Below are 19,205 nucleotides of genomic sequence, written 5' to 3'. Positions count from 1 at the left end.
AAAAGCTGGAATCAGAGAATTTTGACTTTTTTTCATAAAAAATGACTCAAACTGATTAATCAATTATCAAATTAGTTCATCATTCATTTAATAAATGTAAGTCGTTCAATTCAGTGACTACAGTAAGAGATTTAATGGTGTTTTTACAGTCTACATTATGGGCAACACACATCGACATATATGCCTTGCATGCTGTTACCGTCAGCTTGCTCAGCCAGAGTAATGTTTCACTTAAATGACGGTGATGTTCAAGATTAGCCATCAACTCTGGCTCCACCTCACTTAATTAACATAACACCATAGCCTACGCTGATTAGTTTACTCAGGTTATCCCTACAAACATAACCAGACTGTGTGAGATGAAAGTCATTTTATGTTTAAATTCTCTGGTAAAGCTAACATACATTTTCATTAACATTATTGCACGTTAGAAAAACTACAGGCTAGGCTTGTGTTCACCTCCCATGTAAGTGTGAGCAAAGATCAGACACTCTCTGTGGCGACCCAGCCTGACTTTACAGGTGGCTCTGTGAATAATTTGATAGGTTGAGTGTGAGGGAAGTGGTAGGTTCAGAGGAGTCTGTCACTCTGGGACAAATAATGAACACTCATTCTACATATGCAACTCTCCGAAGCAAATATTGCAGAATCATTGTGCTTTAGAAATTAGGTTGGGCACATGCCTGAATCGAGATCACAATCTTTTAACAATTAGTCATGCCGCCTTACATTACACACACTTAAAATGCTGAAATATTTCACCACTACAAACATTACAGTAAATGGCCAAATCCTCTCTTATCTAGTGATGTGTACGGGCCACTCTGAGGAATGTGTGTAGATGCATTCGTGGGTCACAGAGAGCGGACAGTGAATGAGAACGATTGTTGTGATGAATACTTGTCACACGTCCTGCTGTCAGAATTTTTCCAAACTCATCCCTCCTCTGACATTGTTGTCTGCTGAGAGGCAGCAGTCTGTGCAGAGCATCAAACATGTAACTACACCCTGGGGGTGAGATACTACATGTAACGGCGATTGGTCAGCCTGGGGTGCTTGTGTTGTTTCCTCCATGCCGGTAGAGGCTGTTGACAGTGAAGACAGCATGAGGCAGGTTGAAGAAAGCCTCAGTAGTGTTCTCCTTTTCACTAATGCCTGACATACTCTCTGACAAAATCATTTCCATAGCCAGCTTTCTCTTCAAATAAAGTGTCATTGTCTGTCACAAAGCAGATATAAGACTGTAAACACAATACTTCAGCTCTATAATGCTTGCATGGTTCACTAATCATCTTCTTTTCAGTGGCTAGACAAATTTGCATTTGATGATCTTGCACAGCTCCCAAAGCAAACCTTTATGTCATCGCTCTCTTGCACACGCTGAATGACAGAATGTAAACAATACTTCAGGTGAATAATGAATGCAACACATCCACAATACAAGTCACATTATCTATCGTTGCCGTGGAGCACCATTACATCCTATGCCGAATCAATTTCGACATCAGAGGAATCCACACATATCCTACATAGGTGTAAGTTATTTAACAGGGAGACCCAATGACAGACATGAAGTTAGAAAGGGTTAGTGAGGGTGATGACACATGTATGTGCGTGTATGTGTGTGGCTAACAAGATCACTCGTCTCCTTCTAACTAAAAGAACCAGTCAAACCTGAATGATCAGGACTCAAGATTCCACCCTCGCTCTCTCTCTCTGTACCTGTTGTGCGTTTGTGTGTGCGTTCATGTGCCAGAATCAGAGGCAGTGTGTAGCTGGCCAGTTTGTGCAGAAGGTGTCATGTTACCATACAGACAATAACTGGTGAACTGAGCGCCATATAAACACTGCAACCATCCTCACCATACTGCTATGTTGTGTGTCCATTTTTAAATTGCTCTCATTAATATAAACTGGCGTAAAGCGAGATATGCAAATTATTGATCTTTGATTTGAAAGACATTATCAATCAAGTCTCAACGTAATGGGGCAATTAATAATTAATCAACCTTATTGACCTCTTTGTACACCAGCGGGAATTCAACACAGATGCAACTGTTTCTCCTACATAGGTCTGCTCAACAGCTTGCCTGTCCTCTTCACCGTTACCAGTAAGGAACATACGCAGCTACATATAGGAAATTCGTAATATTGGGTTGTCTTAGATAAAAGGTAACAACCGTTAGAGAGAGACTGCGACATCTTTGGCAATCAACACTATCACAAGATCTAGAGATCTGGAAACAAAATGTCCAAAAAAAAAAAAAAAAAAAAAAACGGATCTCAAAGACCAACTGTCACGTCTTTGCAGTGCTGAACAAAATGTCATGAACCCACACAGACTGGTACTTTGCATTTGAGGCAGATCAATTAATTGGGTATTGAGAATCATGGAAATTCTCTGATAGTGGTATGGACTACTAAATTTCTGGTATTATGATGTGCCTATGCATGACTACAACAAAATCTCTTTTGTTTGTTTTGCTAAAACACAAGAATGACAAGATAAAGGGTGTCGACTTTCAGTCTTTTTTCTGCTTACATCATAGCACTACTATGCTCTGGGCATTTGTCACACAAAGTGTAAACAGTATGATGATATCACACAGTCTAATACAGATTGTGACCAAGAATTTATTAGGCCCATCTGATGTGCAATGAACCTGCAAAAGCCCTAGTATTGCACATTGCATTTAGGGTCTTAACATAGTTCCACTGGTGAAGAAAATAACTTACAGTCCAACAGAGGCTGGAAACAACAGAGGCAACCTTTTTCTAGTAAAAAAAAATTGTGCTCATGTGAATAATCTAATACATTAGTGCACATATGACGGTGAGTGAGTGGTTATAGCAAAGCACAGGCCTGGCAGAGAGCACACACACACCGATTTATTTTTGCTGCAAATTCCCACTGAGTACCATCACCTGACACTGAGGTGTTTCACCAGAAGAGCAGAGGTTCGCTCTGTTCCCAGATGACAAAGGTTCATCTAAAGACCTTGCCCTGACTCTGACCAGCTGCCAGGGTTGCACTGTATGCAAAATATCCACAGCAGAAACAATGACCCTGTTCTCTCTACCTGTGGATTCCACCATAGTACCCTGACTCCTTCAGGCTGTCTTTCTCTACCTCCTCCTCCCTCCTTTGGGTGTGTCCGAGAATCTTGTCTGTTTCTTCCACACCTTGTTTGTTTTCCTGCAACAACACACCGCTTTAGTGTGTGCATGTGCTGTGTCCCCCCCCGCCCCCTGGGCTATGAGCCAGCTAGTCCCATCTACAAATACTGCATACACACAGCCACACCAAGGCCTGCCTGCTGCAAAGAACACTTTTCTATCATAATGCAGCGACTGCAAGCTGACAAAAAGGACTTATGACATAATGGTATAAAGAAATAGGTGGGGTGGAAGGAACACATGAAAGATGGCGGATATTAAAGTGTAATATAGCCTACTATAATCAGCTGTGCACAGCTCTCGAGGACCTCATTTACACTATGCAATGAATAATAACTATGCAACTTTCACGCAAAGTTTCAAACATAACTTTTGTTCTTTCCATTTAGTTTTACTATTTACTTTGAACAGAACATTGCTCCATCTTATTTGCTTGGTACAAGAGCCAAAGTTAATATGAATAACTAAAATAAAACTAAAATGAAAAACTAGGTGTGAAAGAAATATTTTAGTCAACTGAAATTAAAGTAAAATCTAGGCTTTAGAAAAACAAAAAATTAAAACTGAAACAATATTGTATAGAACTAAATAAAAATAAATACAAATATACAGGAAATGTCTAGTTTTTGTTATTGTCAACGTGGTCAAACTTGTCAATACATCAAGTGTGTGGTGGCATTAGTGAATTCATTCACCTTCAAAAAGAGTTTGTATTGCAATACCCATTATAAACTCCTTAAATTCTGCTCCTGACAAATACCCACCTTAGTGGTTATAAAATAAAAGTAATACTTAAACTTTTAAAAATTAAGCATTTTTACACAACAGAAACTAAACTAAAACAAACAAACCCACCCTGTTAACTGACACTAAACTGAATTGAAAAAAAAGGAATAAAAATCAAATTAAAATAAAAACTGATGAGTATAATAAGACTATAATAATAGCATTTACAATAAAAAAAAAAGGGTAAAAGACAAATCTTTTTACCTCACACAAAATTTGATCATATCACAATATTTTATGAATTAAAAGGGTTTTTTTTCAACGTCCACTGGCAAATACCTAACAAGCCAATCAGATCCCACCATAGGATCAAAACAGACCATTGAAAACGATCAATACCATTGGGAAAATTATTCCTGGTTAAAAAAGTTACAACCTCAGGACTGGGCTCAGTACAAACAAAGAGAGAAAAGGTTAATGGCAGTCTTCAGTATCACTCCTGTTAGACCTTTGAACAAATCAATTGCACCTTTCAAGCATATGTTCATCTCCATCCCTTCAGACTGTCCGTACAGCTTCCCTCAGCCTCGCTCTCTCTCTTTTCCAGGTGTTACCGTAGCGATGAGGGGGGCCACCTGAGGCCTGCACCTGAGCGCTAATTGCCATGTCGGCAGTCTCTATGGTAGCGAAGGTAAACAATGTGCCGGGTAATGTATCGCCATGGTGATAAACTCGGAGCAGCTCTTAAGAGTTGTAAAAGAGGTAGTTTACCTCAACAGCTTGTTGGGGGAAACTGATGCAGTGGGTGATAGTGTAGCGTGTGTATGATCCTTGTTCATACTGTGCTATTAAATTGCTTTGATGTGACTGGCTCATATTGATAAAAGTCTGTATGCAAAGTTTAATAAATAACCACAGCTTGTTTCTCTAGCATGCTGCCAACAAACAAATTGTACCGACATTTGACACACAGCAGGTGTTAATATACTCGTACAAAGTTCCGCCCCTCCCCGCTCAGTCTCCCCCCTTCTTCCTCCGCTTGACCTCTGATGAAAGACAATCATGTCATTGAGCAGAGAAAGATCCATATAGATGAAAGTCCGCATTCCAGCGCTCCACCAGCCTGACCCACTCGCCCTCCCGCATTCCATCCACAAAACTTATCAGCACCCACCATCACAATCTAAATGCTCAACTCTCTGCTCTAGTTTCTACCTTGTTATGCTCTGTTATTCTCTATTTCCCTGTCACTGCTCTATTTTCTCTCTGTTCTGGGCTCCATTTCAGTCTTCCTTTTCCTCTCCAAGTTTCTACTCTATTCGACTCTCAGTCCCATGCTCTGCATATGTTCTCATTCAGCTTGGCTCATCCATACCATCTTCGTTGTTCATTCATTCATTTACACACTCACTCATTTGTGATTCCACTCATTTAACAATACGTTTACTATCCTCCAGAGTTCCTGACCACAGAGCTACATTCTCCTATACATTAGGCACAACTACGACTGCTGCCCTTTGCCCCGCTGAATTCATTTACATTTCAAGTCCATGTATAGAAAGTGACAGTGAGACAAACAGACCAAGTGAAATAAATGTGAAGGACTGTTGGGCAGTGTATTTCCACATCCTGTCCAGAGGTAGGTAGGCCTTGCTGACTCAATTCCTCCAAGACAAAGCGACAGGAGCACAGAGCAAACAAAGGTGCACCCGTGACTGACACACTGATTAAAGGTATAAGCTGCTCTGTCTTTACTCAGCCTGCAATGTGAAATGACTTCGACTTAGACTTATTTGGGATCGCTGTTTAAACTTTGGGGTCCATCTTGCTAAAACACCTCAAGTAGCTCAGGTACTATGCTGAGGGTCAGGGATACAAAAGATTTCTGTATTACTTGCTGTGGTGCTTTTACACTGCTCTTCTCAGAGTGTGTACAAATGTGCAATAAAGTCTTTCTTGACCCCCTATCCCAATCTGAGGCGTTCACTGAGTGATAAAGCCATAGTGATATCATCAGCTTGGTTATGACTACAACTTGTTAACAGAAAGGCAGTGTTACAAGCTGGGGTGTGGTGTTTGAAAAATGAAAGATGCTGCTGAGTTGCTATATGGAAAATGCAGGCCCCTACTAGACAAAAAGTCTGACTATATTGACGTAGAATAGGGCTGGGCAATATGGAGAAGATGAAATATCATGATAATTTGTCTAATAACCTTGATACCGATCTTGCGATAATACTGTACGGTTGACTATCGGTGCTTTAACAACTTTTTTGCACAGTGATATTTTTGATAAATGATCATCAGTAATGTGGATATAATAACTACAGAACAGTCTAAATGCAGAAAATGACATCACTTCACTGTAATGCAGCCTTTAAAACCAGGAAAAGACAATACTCACAATATTACAATATCCTAAATCTAAGATGATATCTAGTCTCATATCACGATATAGATATAATATCGATGTATTGCCCAGCCCTTACCTAGAATACTAAATATGAAACAATGGGAGTGCTCTAACTCCACAGTGCAACAAAATATATTACATAATACATGATCACAATCTAAAATCCAGTATTTGGTGATATTGTTGTGTATGGTCTGTCCCATAGTGTTTTGATCTGTTTTGGCAGGAGGGTTTGGATTTAACTGGGCTAGACTCTGACCAGACTGAACAAACACTCGATTGTGTGATACACCTGAGAAATGTTGTTGATATTTTTCTTACCTAAAATAGCTCAGATCCCTTTGGTCACTAATAACAGCACATAATATCCACATCATTCATTAAATCATAAGCTGAAGTTGCTACTGGAAAACAGTGTCTCCAGTGATGTCGTGCCTTTGCCGCGGTTTTCTATTGATGAGGTTTGAGTTTATTTGGGTGTTCTTTTTTTATGTGTTGAGCTGAGATGGCTGTTTCAGTTCTTCTTCTGTTGCTTTTGTGGGCTCTCTGCAGTTGCTGTCCGTCCTAGTATTGTCACGGTACTGGAATTTCTCACTTGATACAATATCTTCATAAATATTGACATCCAATACCATTTTTTGATACCATGGGGAAAAAATTGATATTAAGGGCATGATTTTTATCTATTTCTTTAATTAAAAGATAATATAACAATGCTGTAACATGATAACAGTGACTTTTTTTCTTGGTTAACAGAGTGACTGAAATAAACATTAACAATAAGAGACAGAAAGCACAGCTGGTGCTGGTGTATCGAAAATGCCGTTTCAACTATTCGATAGTTATGTGACGATATGTGTCAACAAATCAATATTTTTTGATGACACTAGTCTATATCCTTCCAAAGATTGTTTGTGAGGTAATGAAAGCATCACTCTGTAACACCGCTGTTCAATCACGAGTTGACCGAGTGTTTCTGTGCTTCAAACAACTCCAACAGAGTGACACTGGTTCTGAATGGAAGCAATAAGCATCTATTTGAACCAGTTAAATTTGTTGACGTATAAACAGCTCCTCTGTTTGATTGTAAACCTGCTCCCAAATGCATGCACACACACACACACATACTAGAAGCTACAGTCTTGTCCCCTCTACTCTTGCAGATCTTGCATTAAGTCCTCCTTAGAACCTCCTCCCTGGTATCTGTTCACGAACGAAATGCACCGAGATCAAATGCAGCCTCAGTTTATCATTGCTGCATCCAAATGAAAATAAATTATTACGACAACAAAAACATATGTTCTAAGGTTGTGACTAAAATGTTGAACAATGACAATAAAAAATCTGAAGTATTAATCAGTTTTGTCCAAAAACACAATCAATTGTGGAGCACTGTTGGTAACATTAGTGGCGTCTACTGACTGATGCATTGTGGTCTGAGATCCACTTAAAAAGATCACACAAATCTGAGGTCGTAACAAACTTTCCAGCAAGGATATAATGGACATGAAAATGCCTGATTCTTTCTGATACGTATGCAAACAAGACGGATACCATCTCCTCTTTAATCTCCTCCTGTTTGTACTAAGAGCAACCTCAAACAAAATGTTATACAAGTCATGTCTACTAAGCTAAATGCCATTTGCTTATAGTCTGTTCAAACACTTGGTCCTATGTGGCAGAGTGCATGCAGGGCAGTCTCACCTGGGACACAGAAAAGTGCTGGCTGCATCCCCTTCTGCTTAGCGAGGCTTAACCCTTTGAGGGATGGGTCTTCCCTTGAAGAATGTGACCAGAGTGCTTCATCATTATAGGAAACTCTGGCACCTGCTGTCTATAACCCTGCGACCACATCACACTCTGTTTGTTTATAAAATAGGATTTGAGTGTACTGCCTTTTAAAAGGGATTAGGTGTGATAATTAAGAGCAACGTCTAAAGCCGAGAATTGTGAGATTACACATAACATGACACTACAACTTTTTTTTGGCCCATTATAACAATCAGCTAAATCCCCATTTACAAAGCAAGACTCAAACTAATACGAATTTGTTCATTTTAAAAACTTTTCCATTCCACATAGCTTGATAAAACACTGAGTGAAACACGCTTGAGCTAAAATCATTTGTTGATTAATTGATTTGTCTGTCAATAGAAATTTAAAATCTAGAGGGGAAACAGTGAACTTACTGTTAATGTTTACATTTTATGGACCTAAAAATATAAGGTTACTGTCTACTGATAACTTTAGACACTAACCTTATATTTTTAGGTTCATAAAATGTATCCAAAATCCTGAATACCTTGGACATTACTACAGGTGTTCCTCTGATTTTACATTGCAACGTCTGCTGTGACAACAGATGCTGTACTGATACATCAATGATGATCCAATGAGGCTTTACTGTCAAGGCAACAAGCCGTGTTTATTTCCCCTAATAAAGCTACATTGTGAAAATGTGACGGGTGGTCATTTGAGTTGGGCCCAGGTACACGCTACATTGAAAACCTATCATCATCACTGATCAACTATGTTGATGATCAATGAATGGCTTAAAGGAGCTATATGTAAGAAATCTAAAGCAAATAGTCGTGAAATCCTCCTAATATGTCACAGAGACTAAGGAATAATGTTCATATAGCATACTGATCTCACCGACAACAATAGTACAGCCAGAATATTTGCATTTAAAAAAATATTTTACGGTCCGCCAATCATGTTTATGTTTTGAATTTGTGTTTTGGCCTGTTGCGCCACCCACCGCCGTCTACCAGTCACACAGTCAGTAGAGTCTCAGCATCAGTTACAGTTACGACTGAGCTACAGCAGCACGGCAAGCAGGGTTAGCAGTGTCCCAGTACATAGCATTAGCAGCCGGCTCCTCCTCAGCTGTATCCCGGCAGCAGCGTTAGCAGCAGAGAAGCCGGACTTGCTCGAACGGTCCGCTGGAAAACCAAAGATCAAGGACACTGCGACACGGCCCTGCCACGGCAGCCGCCCGTGCCGCTGTCCAGCAACCTCAAATCTGTAGGGGAGGGGGGGCGGACACGACTCGTGGCAGTATTTTGAATTTGAGTGCAGTAACCGTTTTGGCCACACTCTTACATACAGCGCCTTTCAAGCTAAAATACCAGACATTCCCTGGTCCCACCTACTCAAATGACAAGATTAGCTGGTTTTCTTTGTCAAACATAGTAATCAATAATCATTAAGTTTTGGGCTGCAGATCAGACAAAATGTGACATTTGAAGACATCAACTTGGGCCAAAATTGAAACCGCTATTTTACTAATTTTTGACATTTTATAGACTAAATAAATTATATCACAACAAACTTGAACCACAAAAGGAAAAGTTGCATTATCATTACAACATCTGACATATTGCCTCTGTAACTGACCTTGCTGCTGGATGCAACCCCTTTCAAAGTCATACTTTGTGACCGAAAGTGGAAACATCCTGTTTCTGCATTGGGATTTATGCTGCTTGGTGGAAATGCCATTGACTGTTTAGCCATCAAGCCAATCATTAAAGAACAAAATGAGGGGTAGGTTTACCATTTGTAGTTAAATCACAGTGCCAAGTGACTTAAGAAAGAGAAGAGTGAAAACTACTCGTTCTTCAGACATACCTGAAGGACAAATTAGATAGGGGCAATATTTCATTAACAACTGGAATGTCCTTGTGACTCAGCCCGTGGGCAGAAATCTGTCTCATGACTCCTATTGTCACATTTAACCAGTCTTTAGAGTGATGTTCGGATCCTACCGGCAATTTCTCAATGTAATTTTACCTCGAGGCTCTCTACATCCTGAGATGGACTTGTGCAAAACACGGACCTCAGTGCTAAATCATGCCCAAACAAGGTGCAGATGAAATAGAAAAGAGGAAATTGTGTGATTAACAGTTAACTTTGGGGGTGGATGGTGTGATGGTGTGATGACAGCAAAAAGGAAAGAAAAACCACTAACGTCTAAAACTGTGAACAGCCTGTGTGAGTATGTGTGAAAGTGTGAGTGAGCTGTTGTAAGCATCAAACTACATTTACAAAACTAACAGCATGACCACCATGCACGTCCTCCATCCAGCCCAAAGACACACACATGTGCATATATATAGCTGACAGACAAAAACACGAGTCCAAAAGTCCATCTTTTTTATAGTTAAGACTTATCAGTGACGGGAGAATGAAGCTCCACAGGAGATTAGGAAGAAACGGCTTAATTTGTACCTGCAGTTCTGTAAACAGGCAACAACATGCACAAACACACGAGAGTGGGCAGGCCATGTAAATGTCAACTCTGTCTGCAAGAGATTTATGCAAATTCTCTCGGTTTCTCCCTACTCACACACAGAGAAAATGAGCAGGGATAGAGAGAGCTAAATTGGGTGTGGATTCTTCTGACAACAAATGATGGGAAGTTTCCGGTTTCCCTCAAATTCACCCTGTTAGTAGTCCCCTCTATCCATACTGAGACAAGACAAACCAGTTTCTCTCTCTCTCTCTCTCACTCACACACACACACACACACCTCTTGAATCATTCATTAACACCCCCCCAACACACACACACACACACACACACACACACACCCAACCCTAACCACCCCACAGGTCTACCATATCACCTGCCTGCCCCTCCCTGCTCTGCTCCTTCCCTCCTCCACACAGAAATTATACAAGCAATGAGCCACATCCCTCCGTGTGTGTCTTTTTCCACCAACTCCTCATTCCCTCCCCTACTATCAATACTCCAAGAGGAGGGAGATCCTTCTCTCTCTGCCTCACAGAAACGCCCTGTAAAGTCAAGTGAGAGACAATATACACCTGTTACTCACAGAGCCAATAAGCCGCGCTCGGCTTTCCACTGCCTCAAAACCATTGAGCTTTAGTGTGTGACATCATACGCAGCTATGTCATGTCAAGATACTGGCAATGTAGGTCCCTGGGCACAGCTAATAGTGGTTTAATTGTTGTAAAAGATGTTATGTACTGTTCTTTACTTATCGGAGGAGGGGGTTGGCTGGGGTGTGACTTCGATTTTTTTTCTTTTGTTGTTTGAAGTTATTTTGATAAAATATCATGATTTTAGGCTCAGATTTGTTTCTGTTTTTTTTTTCTGACAGAAGTGTTCGTCGTACATGATGTGTCCAAAGACCGCCACAAATTTGAAAATCCAGCGATCCTGAGGATATTTTCCTGAGGATCAGGATTCAGTTCTGGTAATCCAATCCTCCCTTTAATCCAGATAAAGGCTGCATTTGGGTATATGAAAAGTTAAGGCAGAGATTTGGATCAATTATTATTGGATCATTGGATTATTGGATTATTTGGATCCCACCTCAGAGGTGGATATGACAAAGCCTCAGCTCCACTTCTCCTAGATATTACTTGTCTTGTTACATCTTGTTAATCAAGATGTTCATTACACTTAATTTTAATTAGTGTTTTAGTTGTAAGTAATTTCAAGCATAGAAAAATATTGTTTGGCCATACTTCCTGAAACTGCTGTAAATAAGAGTAACAAATACAGACCTATTTCTCAACGTCTAGTTTCACCTAACATTGTAACCTGTTTGTACCAAAACATCCAACATATGTTTGTGGTTAGACAAAGGCAAGGAAATGCAGTGCAAAGCAAATTTATTTATTCGTAGCTGGAGAGGTGCCAGTTCACCTCCTGGGCACTGCCGAGGTGCCCCTGAGCAAGGCACCGAACCCCCCAACTGCTCGGAGCGCCTGTCATGGGCAGCCCACTCTGACATCTCTCCATTTAGTGCATGTATAGGTCCAGTTTGTGCATGTGTGTGTTCGGACCTGTGCGTAATTGACAACAGAGTGTAAAATTGAATTTCCCCTCGGGGATTAATAAAGTATATAAAATTTAAAAAAAATTAAATTAAAATTAAAAATAACTTTTGGTTTAGCGCTGCGCTAACTTGAATGGGGATAAAATTATTTATCTTGTGGCTCTTCTAGACATATAAAATGTTGTTGAAATGAATGGATTAAATCCTGGTAGTTCAACAAGTCATTTCGCTGGTGATGTGACGCTCAAAAAATGTATTCACTGATTTACAGACATCTCTTTTCCAAATGTAAGTATTTTTGGGCTGAAGGCTATCGCATGACGAACCCCAGAAATTGCAGTACCACTGTATGGCCACTGTGAAAACTGACTTCAAAGCCCGGTGCACTTCCTGGGGGCCTTATGCCTCTCCCTTTACGCACCCCCACCCCATCATAAATAAGTAACAGTCCCTTAGTAGAGACATTTAAACACATGTAGGCCCGTGCCACTGCTTGCAAAATGATTATAACTATCTTAAAGATGGGTCTGACATTGTCCCATTTTGTGTGACTGACTGACAACATGGAAAACCTCAGTTATCCCACAGGGACAACAGTCTTGCCTCCAGGCCATTGTTTCTACACCGCAGGAGCCTGAGGGGAGGCTATTTAAGTAGATTCTAAAAATGATAAACTTTCCACCAATATAGTGTGCGATACTGTGTGTTATCTTATTTAACAAATATAATACCCTGTCAGTTTATAACACTCAGTAAGGACATATAACCTGGTATCTAGTAGAGACCTAAAGGTTTCCCTCTCTGCATTTGCTTGTATACTCAGTGACTAGCAGGACAGGTGTGGGTCTGTGGCCCCCCGACTCTACCTGAGCCTCGTCGGTGCGGCTGTCTCTGTCCAGCTCCCCGATGTAGTACTGCTCCATCCACCGCCGGGCGTTCTCCGAGTGCCGGTGTGGGGGTCCCTCCATCTCCTGGTTCACGTCCTTGCCCGACCGCCTAAGTATCAGCGCCTCTCCTCCCGGGTGCATCCGCAAGAAAGAGGTCACGTCGTACACCCTGGTCCCCAGCAGCACCCAGCAGGACTCCTTGGTGCAGTGGCGGGCCACCTCCCTCTCCGTGAAGAACCGGGGGGACGTGGACGGAGACATACTGACAGTGGAGATGCAGAGTGTCCACCTGAACCGAAAACTGAACACGGGGAGGGGAACAGAAACACCTCCTTGGAGGACCGTCGACCTGACTACTAGTGGGCTGAGAGTGAAACTTCGCTGTTGACACCCAGGGACACTAAACTCTTAACTATTCACGAGAGGACAGCGACAAGGGGCGGGGTTTGTGAGGCGTTCACACTCTCGGTAAAGCTTGTAGATACGACTTATTGACAGTCACAGCAGCCTACAGGTGTTTTAAAACTCGAAACGTCTATATGAAGTGCATCCCCGTAGACTTAGTATTTTCTCATTACCAAATGTTAGCTGTCTCCTCGCACTATTATACAACGTAAAGCTGAGAAAAAACGGGTTTTGCTTACGAGTATCATCGGTCCCAATTCCTTCATGTTCCCTGAATGCAGCACTTCATCTAGAAGCACCTGTTGCTCTGAAAACACTCTCGAGGCGACAGAAAAGATAATTCATCAAGTCTGCTGTGTGGAGTTAACTGATTATTATCTTATAATTTAATTATGTTTCATGAACAAATAAACGCCCCCAACGTCGATTATTTAAATTAACGATCAATGTGGGCGTCAAATAACGAGTGACATAATCTGTAAAGAGCTGTCATGTAACCTGTCATCACTTCCTGACCAAGATAAGGTCCGTGCTCAGAGGCTACTCTAAGGCATGTAATGTCTAAAATATGAAGCCAAACACAAGTAAATAACTCTGAATGCTCTAAACGTAAACCTGACTTTTGTATAACACTCTCAACACCTGAGATAATAAAATAAATCTTTGTGCGCTCCGCACTTTGGTCACTTCGGTTCGTGTATCATCTCCAAAACTAAAATGTTCACTCCTATATAATTGGCGACATTTTTAAAGGTATTCAACAAATGAAAATTGGGTCTATTTTCTCCTAAAAAAAGAGGGTGTGCTTTTGTTTACGCATCTCAGTCTTATCATCGCCGGACAGATGAGCTCAGCTGATGCCTTCAGGTGGCGTCGGACAAACTGTCTTTCACAGGTGAGCCCGAAATAAAGAACAACAAAAAGGTAAAGAAAATACTAATAACAATAATATTCAAATTTTCTGCATTACCCAATTTGACAAATTTGGGGAAGTCACAGATAACCCTGAAGGCAGCACGAGACCTAGCACTTGTCCACGAGCGCCGCCCTGCGTGTTTTGGTAAAAGTGCGACATGCTTTCAACACCACGATGGGTAAAGTCGTGAATTTGAAGCATAATTAGGCACAGTTAAATTCAGCATTCACAAACAGACAGGGGTCTTAATCTTCAGAGAAAATGCAATTGAGTTAACTACTGAAGACATCCTGGTCAAAAATAGGCCTAATTTTCCTATAAACTGCTCCTGTCAACCCATGACAGACATTAACATGCTCTCATTGGCTCTCATTTCTAGTGTCAGCGTTAGGTCACACCACCAACCACAGTCTCAGCTGGAGAAAATCCCCTCGCACAATATCAGTGAGAAGTTTTTAGCTGCCCTGCAGTTATATAAGAGTTTCCCATCAAATGTCCAGTTTCTTAAAATGGTTTATAGATGTTAGATGGTTTTATTGGCTTTTATTTAGCTAGGAACACATAGATGCACTCTCACACAGTTAAACACATTTATATAAGCACACATTGCTGTCTGTCACAGTACCACGGTGTGTTTTTAGATACCAATATGAGGAGACAAGTCATCAAAAGTTCTAATAAAATTAAATCCCTTTAGCTTTAAGTAGCATCATCAAGGGCTTTTCAGTTGAGACATGGGCAGGCCAGGGCTGTCATCACCTGTTTAACATTGAGGGGCACCATTTTCCATCAAACTTTCTGTGACCCATGGTCTTTGAGGAATTCACAACAAATTTTTAGAAACTCAGGAGCTAACATGACCATTTTAGAGATCGGGGGAACTCAAAGTTTTATTGACCAAATGTCAGCAAAGAATTGAAGGAAAAGTGCACACAGTAGTACTTTTTCTACTGAAATTGTTAATTATATACTATCCTATGGCTTTTTATGGCCTTTTTATGACATGATAACACTTTACAAAAACAGTCAACAGTGACACAGCCAACTCAGCACTCATTGCATCCTAGTTTGGCTCTTTTTAACCACATTTGAAAGAAATGGAATGGTGACAGTGCAGTGTTTGACACTGATAGTATCACGTCCACAGCAGTCAAACGTTTTCTGCTGGAGCACCAGATGAACAAACATCACACAGAACTGCAGAACACAGTAATATTAGAACTGGCAATAATAATAACTAGTCCATATCCATTGGTAGCTTTGTCACCTTCTACCTATGCCAATTCTCAATGCCTATGTGCAGTTTCACATAGATTGACTATGTCAGTGAGTAGAAAAATGTGGGACAGACAGAATGACACACNAACCCTTGAGATGTTATACACCTTTATGTGATGAGCCACGCCCTCCGCAATATTCATTGCCTTATAGAAGCTCAGTTTTAGTACGTTTTCCAACTTTTGCCAAGAGGGAACTTTAGATATTGGTCCCTAGATTATGTTCACTGAGTTTCATGCAAACTTCCTAGGAAGAGATCGATTTTAAGTGTTTTTCAAAAAATTCAAAAGGGTGGAAAATCTATATAACCAGAAGTTATGGGTTCTTGAGGCAAATTTGTTCCTCATGAGGAGAGGCATCTCTGTGCAAAGTTTCATGTCTGTACAACATATGGGGCATGAGATATGCCCATTCAAAGTTTGCAATTTCAATTGGTTGCTATAGTGCCCCCCTTTGGCCAATTGATGTAATATTGCTTCATTCTTATCCTCCCATGACCCTCTACCACTGTGCCAAATTACACATGGATTGAGGAGAAAAACGTGGAAAAGACACAGACACACCCACAGACAGAGTTTTCGTCATTATATAGTAAGATGTCAATATGTAAAGATCATTTATTTCTAAATACATGATAAATACATAATCTAATGTTGTATGGCTGTTGTATCATAGCAAGTTTTGTTATTTATAAATTTATTAAGATATTGTGGGGGACATTTTGAGCATATTTGAATACTGGGGGAGTTGTGTCCACCTAATATATATTATAATTACTGCCCAGAGGTAGGCACTGACTACACTCTGCCCACAGTATTGGCTCCAGCCTAAAACACCACTGACATTCATGCTGTCAAATCTCTGCATACTTTAATCTGCAAAACAGTCAAATGACTTACATGAGCTTCAATAATGTCTACAATATGATCTTCCGTACACAATAACAAGCAATGCATTGCTTTATAATATGGCCAACTACAGGAAAACAAAGTGACAGATGAATGCATATACAACAGTCCATTATCTTACAAGTGAACTCAACACCACGCATTATTTCTTAACCTGTTTGAGGTGGAGTGGTTTGGAAAACAGCAGGGGGCAGAAAAGACTGTGTGATGGGGAGGATGAGCAGTACAGAGGCAATGAGAGTTGGTGAAACAAATCACATAATCTTACTTATTGGTAGTTTTTTTTTTTTTTTTCAACACAGTACCACAGTGAAGTGACTTGTTGAGTCTATTTTTTGATGGTGATTCAGCACCTAAGTGATGATGAAATCTATCAAGCACCTGGAGATCTGAAGGTGGCAGGACGAAAGGAAGCAGCCCTTCAGTTGATCACAGGAAATGTTCTCTCATTTTAGCTTTGCATTTGCAGAGACAGGTCACTGTTCCTTTAGTTACTAATGAACACACTGTGATCTAATCTGATTATATGTCCATGTTAAAGTGCTGATGGCCTTCAGACAGAGATTAATATCATAATACACAATCCATACCTGAGACTAGGTCACCTGGGAATGTTATCTGCCATAAGAAAGGTGTACAATAGTCTCTTCAAGTGTCTCAATAACATTCAACATTGAGACAATCACTTTCACTCGTCACAATTTTTAAAAACTTCTCACTTGTTAATACAAAATATTCACATCACCTTCCCTGTTATCGCCACAGAATTAATGGACAAGAACTTGTATTATTACACATAAATTCACTTTTAGACGTAGAGGTGGTTTGAGCCTTTGGAATTCAATATTTCTTTGGTGCTTCTTAGATGCAATTACACTTGTATAGCTGTCTGATCTGCCAAAATGACTAATAGGGTCCTAGGTTTTTGCCATTTTAGAGAAAGTCAGTCATCACATTCATACCATGTCAAACATAAACACATAAGATGCAATTTTTGTGGCTGCATTATTGACATGAAGTAATAAAATACAAATTTATTTTGATGGTTTCATATTTTCCTTTTATTTCTTAGAAAGGAGCTGCTGTGTAACTGAGGCCATGTTTGCGCCTGGTATTAGCATGCATCTTGGGTGATCCGATCACGTGAACAGCTCTAAGTCTGTTCACATTGGAATGAGTCTCCACATGCATCTTGACTGACCACTTGTGATTGGATCCCACTTCCCCAGTCCATATACAAACAAACCCATACATCATTTCCATTTGCTACGACCAAATGCATTGTTGTTTTACTGCTGTGAGTATGAGCTCCATGCTGAGGACAGTTGGTTAGAGTCTGCCGTGCTCACAGTGACAGTGATAACTGTTAGCATTACACAGCTATTTTATTTTTATTTATTTTATTTTATATACTTTATTAATCCCCGAGGGGAAATTCAATTTTACACTCTGTTGTCAATTACACACAGGTCCGAACACACACATGCACAAACTGGACCTATACATGCACTAAATGGAGAGATGTCAGAGTGGGCTGCCCATGACAGGCGCTCCGAGCAGTTGGGGGGTTCGGTGCCTTGCTCAGGGGCACCTCGGCAGTGCCCAGGAGGTGAACTGGCACCTCTCCAGCTACCAGTCCACGCTCCACATTTTTGGTCCGGACGGGGACTTGAACAGGCGACCCTCCGGTTCCCAACCCAGGTCCCTATGGACTGAGCTACTGCCGCCCCAGCTAATGTTACCTACTGGTTCTTTATAGGTGTAACAACAGAGTTTACCATTTAACAGCTGCTACTGTGTTAGCTCATGCTAATAGGGCAGACATTGAACTGACTGTTCACCGGGAGGAGAGCAGACGATCCTTTATCATTGAGTCTAACCTGTTTTATGGCAGCAACAGAAAGTTTACTTATACAGCGGGGAGTCAGATAAGCAGGGACGATAGCTGAGTAGGTGTCCCAAGACACATGAGCTTTCACACTGCTAAAAGAATGTGGCCACATGTGGCTAAGACCATTTCTAAATGTGCTCTGAGCGATCTGATCTCAAGATGCATTGAAATCGCATTGGGTGCATTCCCACTTGTACTTAGAACTGTCCACTTCTGATTAACCAAGACACATGTTAATACCAGGTGTAAACAGGGCCTGAATTCTAAGGAAAGTGTGTGTAATTTGATACTAATTACATTACATTAGTACATTTATAATGAATGAATATTTACTTGGGTTCATTTGGAGCTTTTTCATCAATGAAATTCATCAAGTCAACACAACCAATTAACCCTCAGATCTTTGTCTAGACTAGTGGTTCACAATTTGGGATTGGGTCCGAAGATAAATCTGAGGGGTCACAAGATGATTAAGGGGGTAAGAGAGGACAAAAATTCTAATATTTTCCTGATATTCTCTTTCTCTATTTCAGAATTTTTCTTGTTCATCAGTGTTACATTGACCTTTTCAGGCCCAGTGGCGAACCTAGACTTTGAGGGGCCCCAGGCAAAGAAGCCTATGGAGGCCCTGTTTCATTCATCGATTACACCTAGCTTTGTATACGTGACAGCCACAGGTAACAGTCTGATAGTCCAAACTAATGGTCTCCAGCTGTCATTTGGTGGCTTAAAGGTGCTCCACTTAGAGAGTTTTCGGGCAGTTGCGATGCACTGTATAGTGCCTCTATAGGAGGT

General features: G+C 40.7%; 1 protein-coding gene across 1 annotated transcript in view; it reads right to left on the bottom strand.

Annotated features, from left to right (window-relative positions):
• Positions 1–13,411, bottom strand: part of fa2h (fatty acid 2-hydroxylase) — a 44,700-nt gene extending 31,289 nt beyond the window's left edge. Inside the window, exon 1 of the mRNA XM_050073134.1 lies at positions 12,992–13,411. Within this exon, the coding sequence (XP_049929091.1) occupies positions 12,992–13,273 (282 nt within the window). The 5' untranslated portion in view covers positions 13,274–13,411. The remainder of the gene's footprint in view (positions 1–12,991) is intronic.
• Positions 13,412–19,205: the final 5,794 nt, after the last annotated feature.

This window comes from Epinephelus moara, chromosome 20, assembly GCF_006386435.1.
Source record: "Epinephelus moara isolate mb chromosome 20, YSFRI_EMoa_1.0, whole genome shotgun sequence".
NCBI classification, from domain to species: Eukaryota; Metazoa; Chordata; class Actinopteri; order Perciformes; family Serranidae; genus Epinephelus; species Epinephelus moara.
The sequence above is the reverse complement of the archived record's forward strand: the minus strand, read 5'-3'. Positions and strand labels throughout refer to the sequence as shown.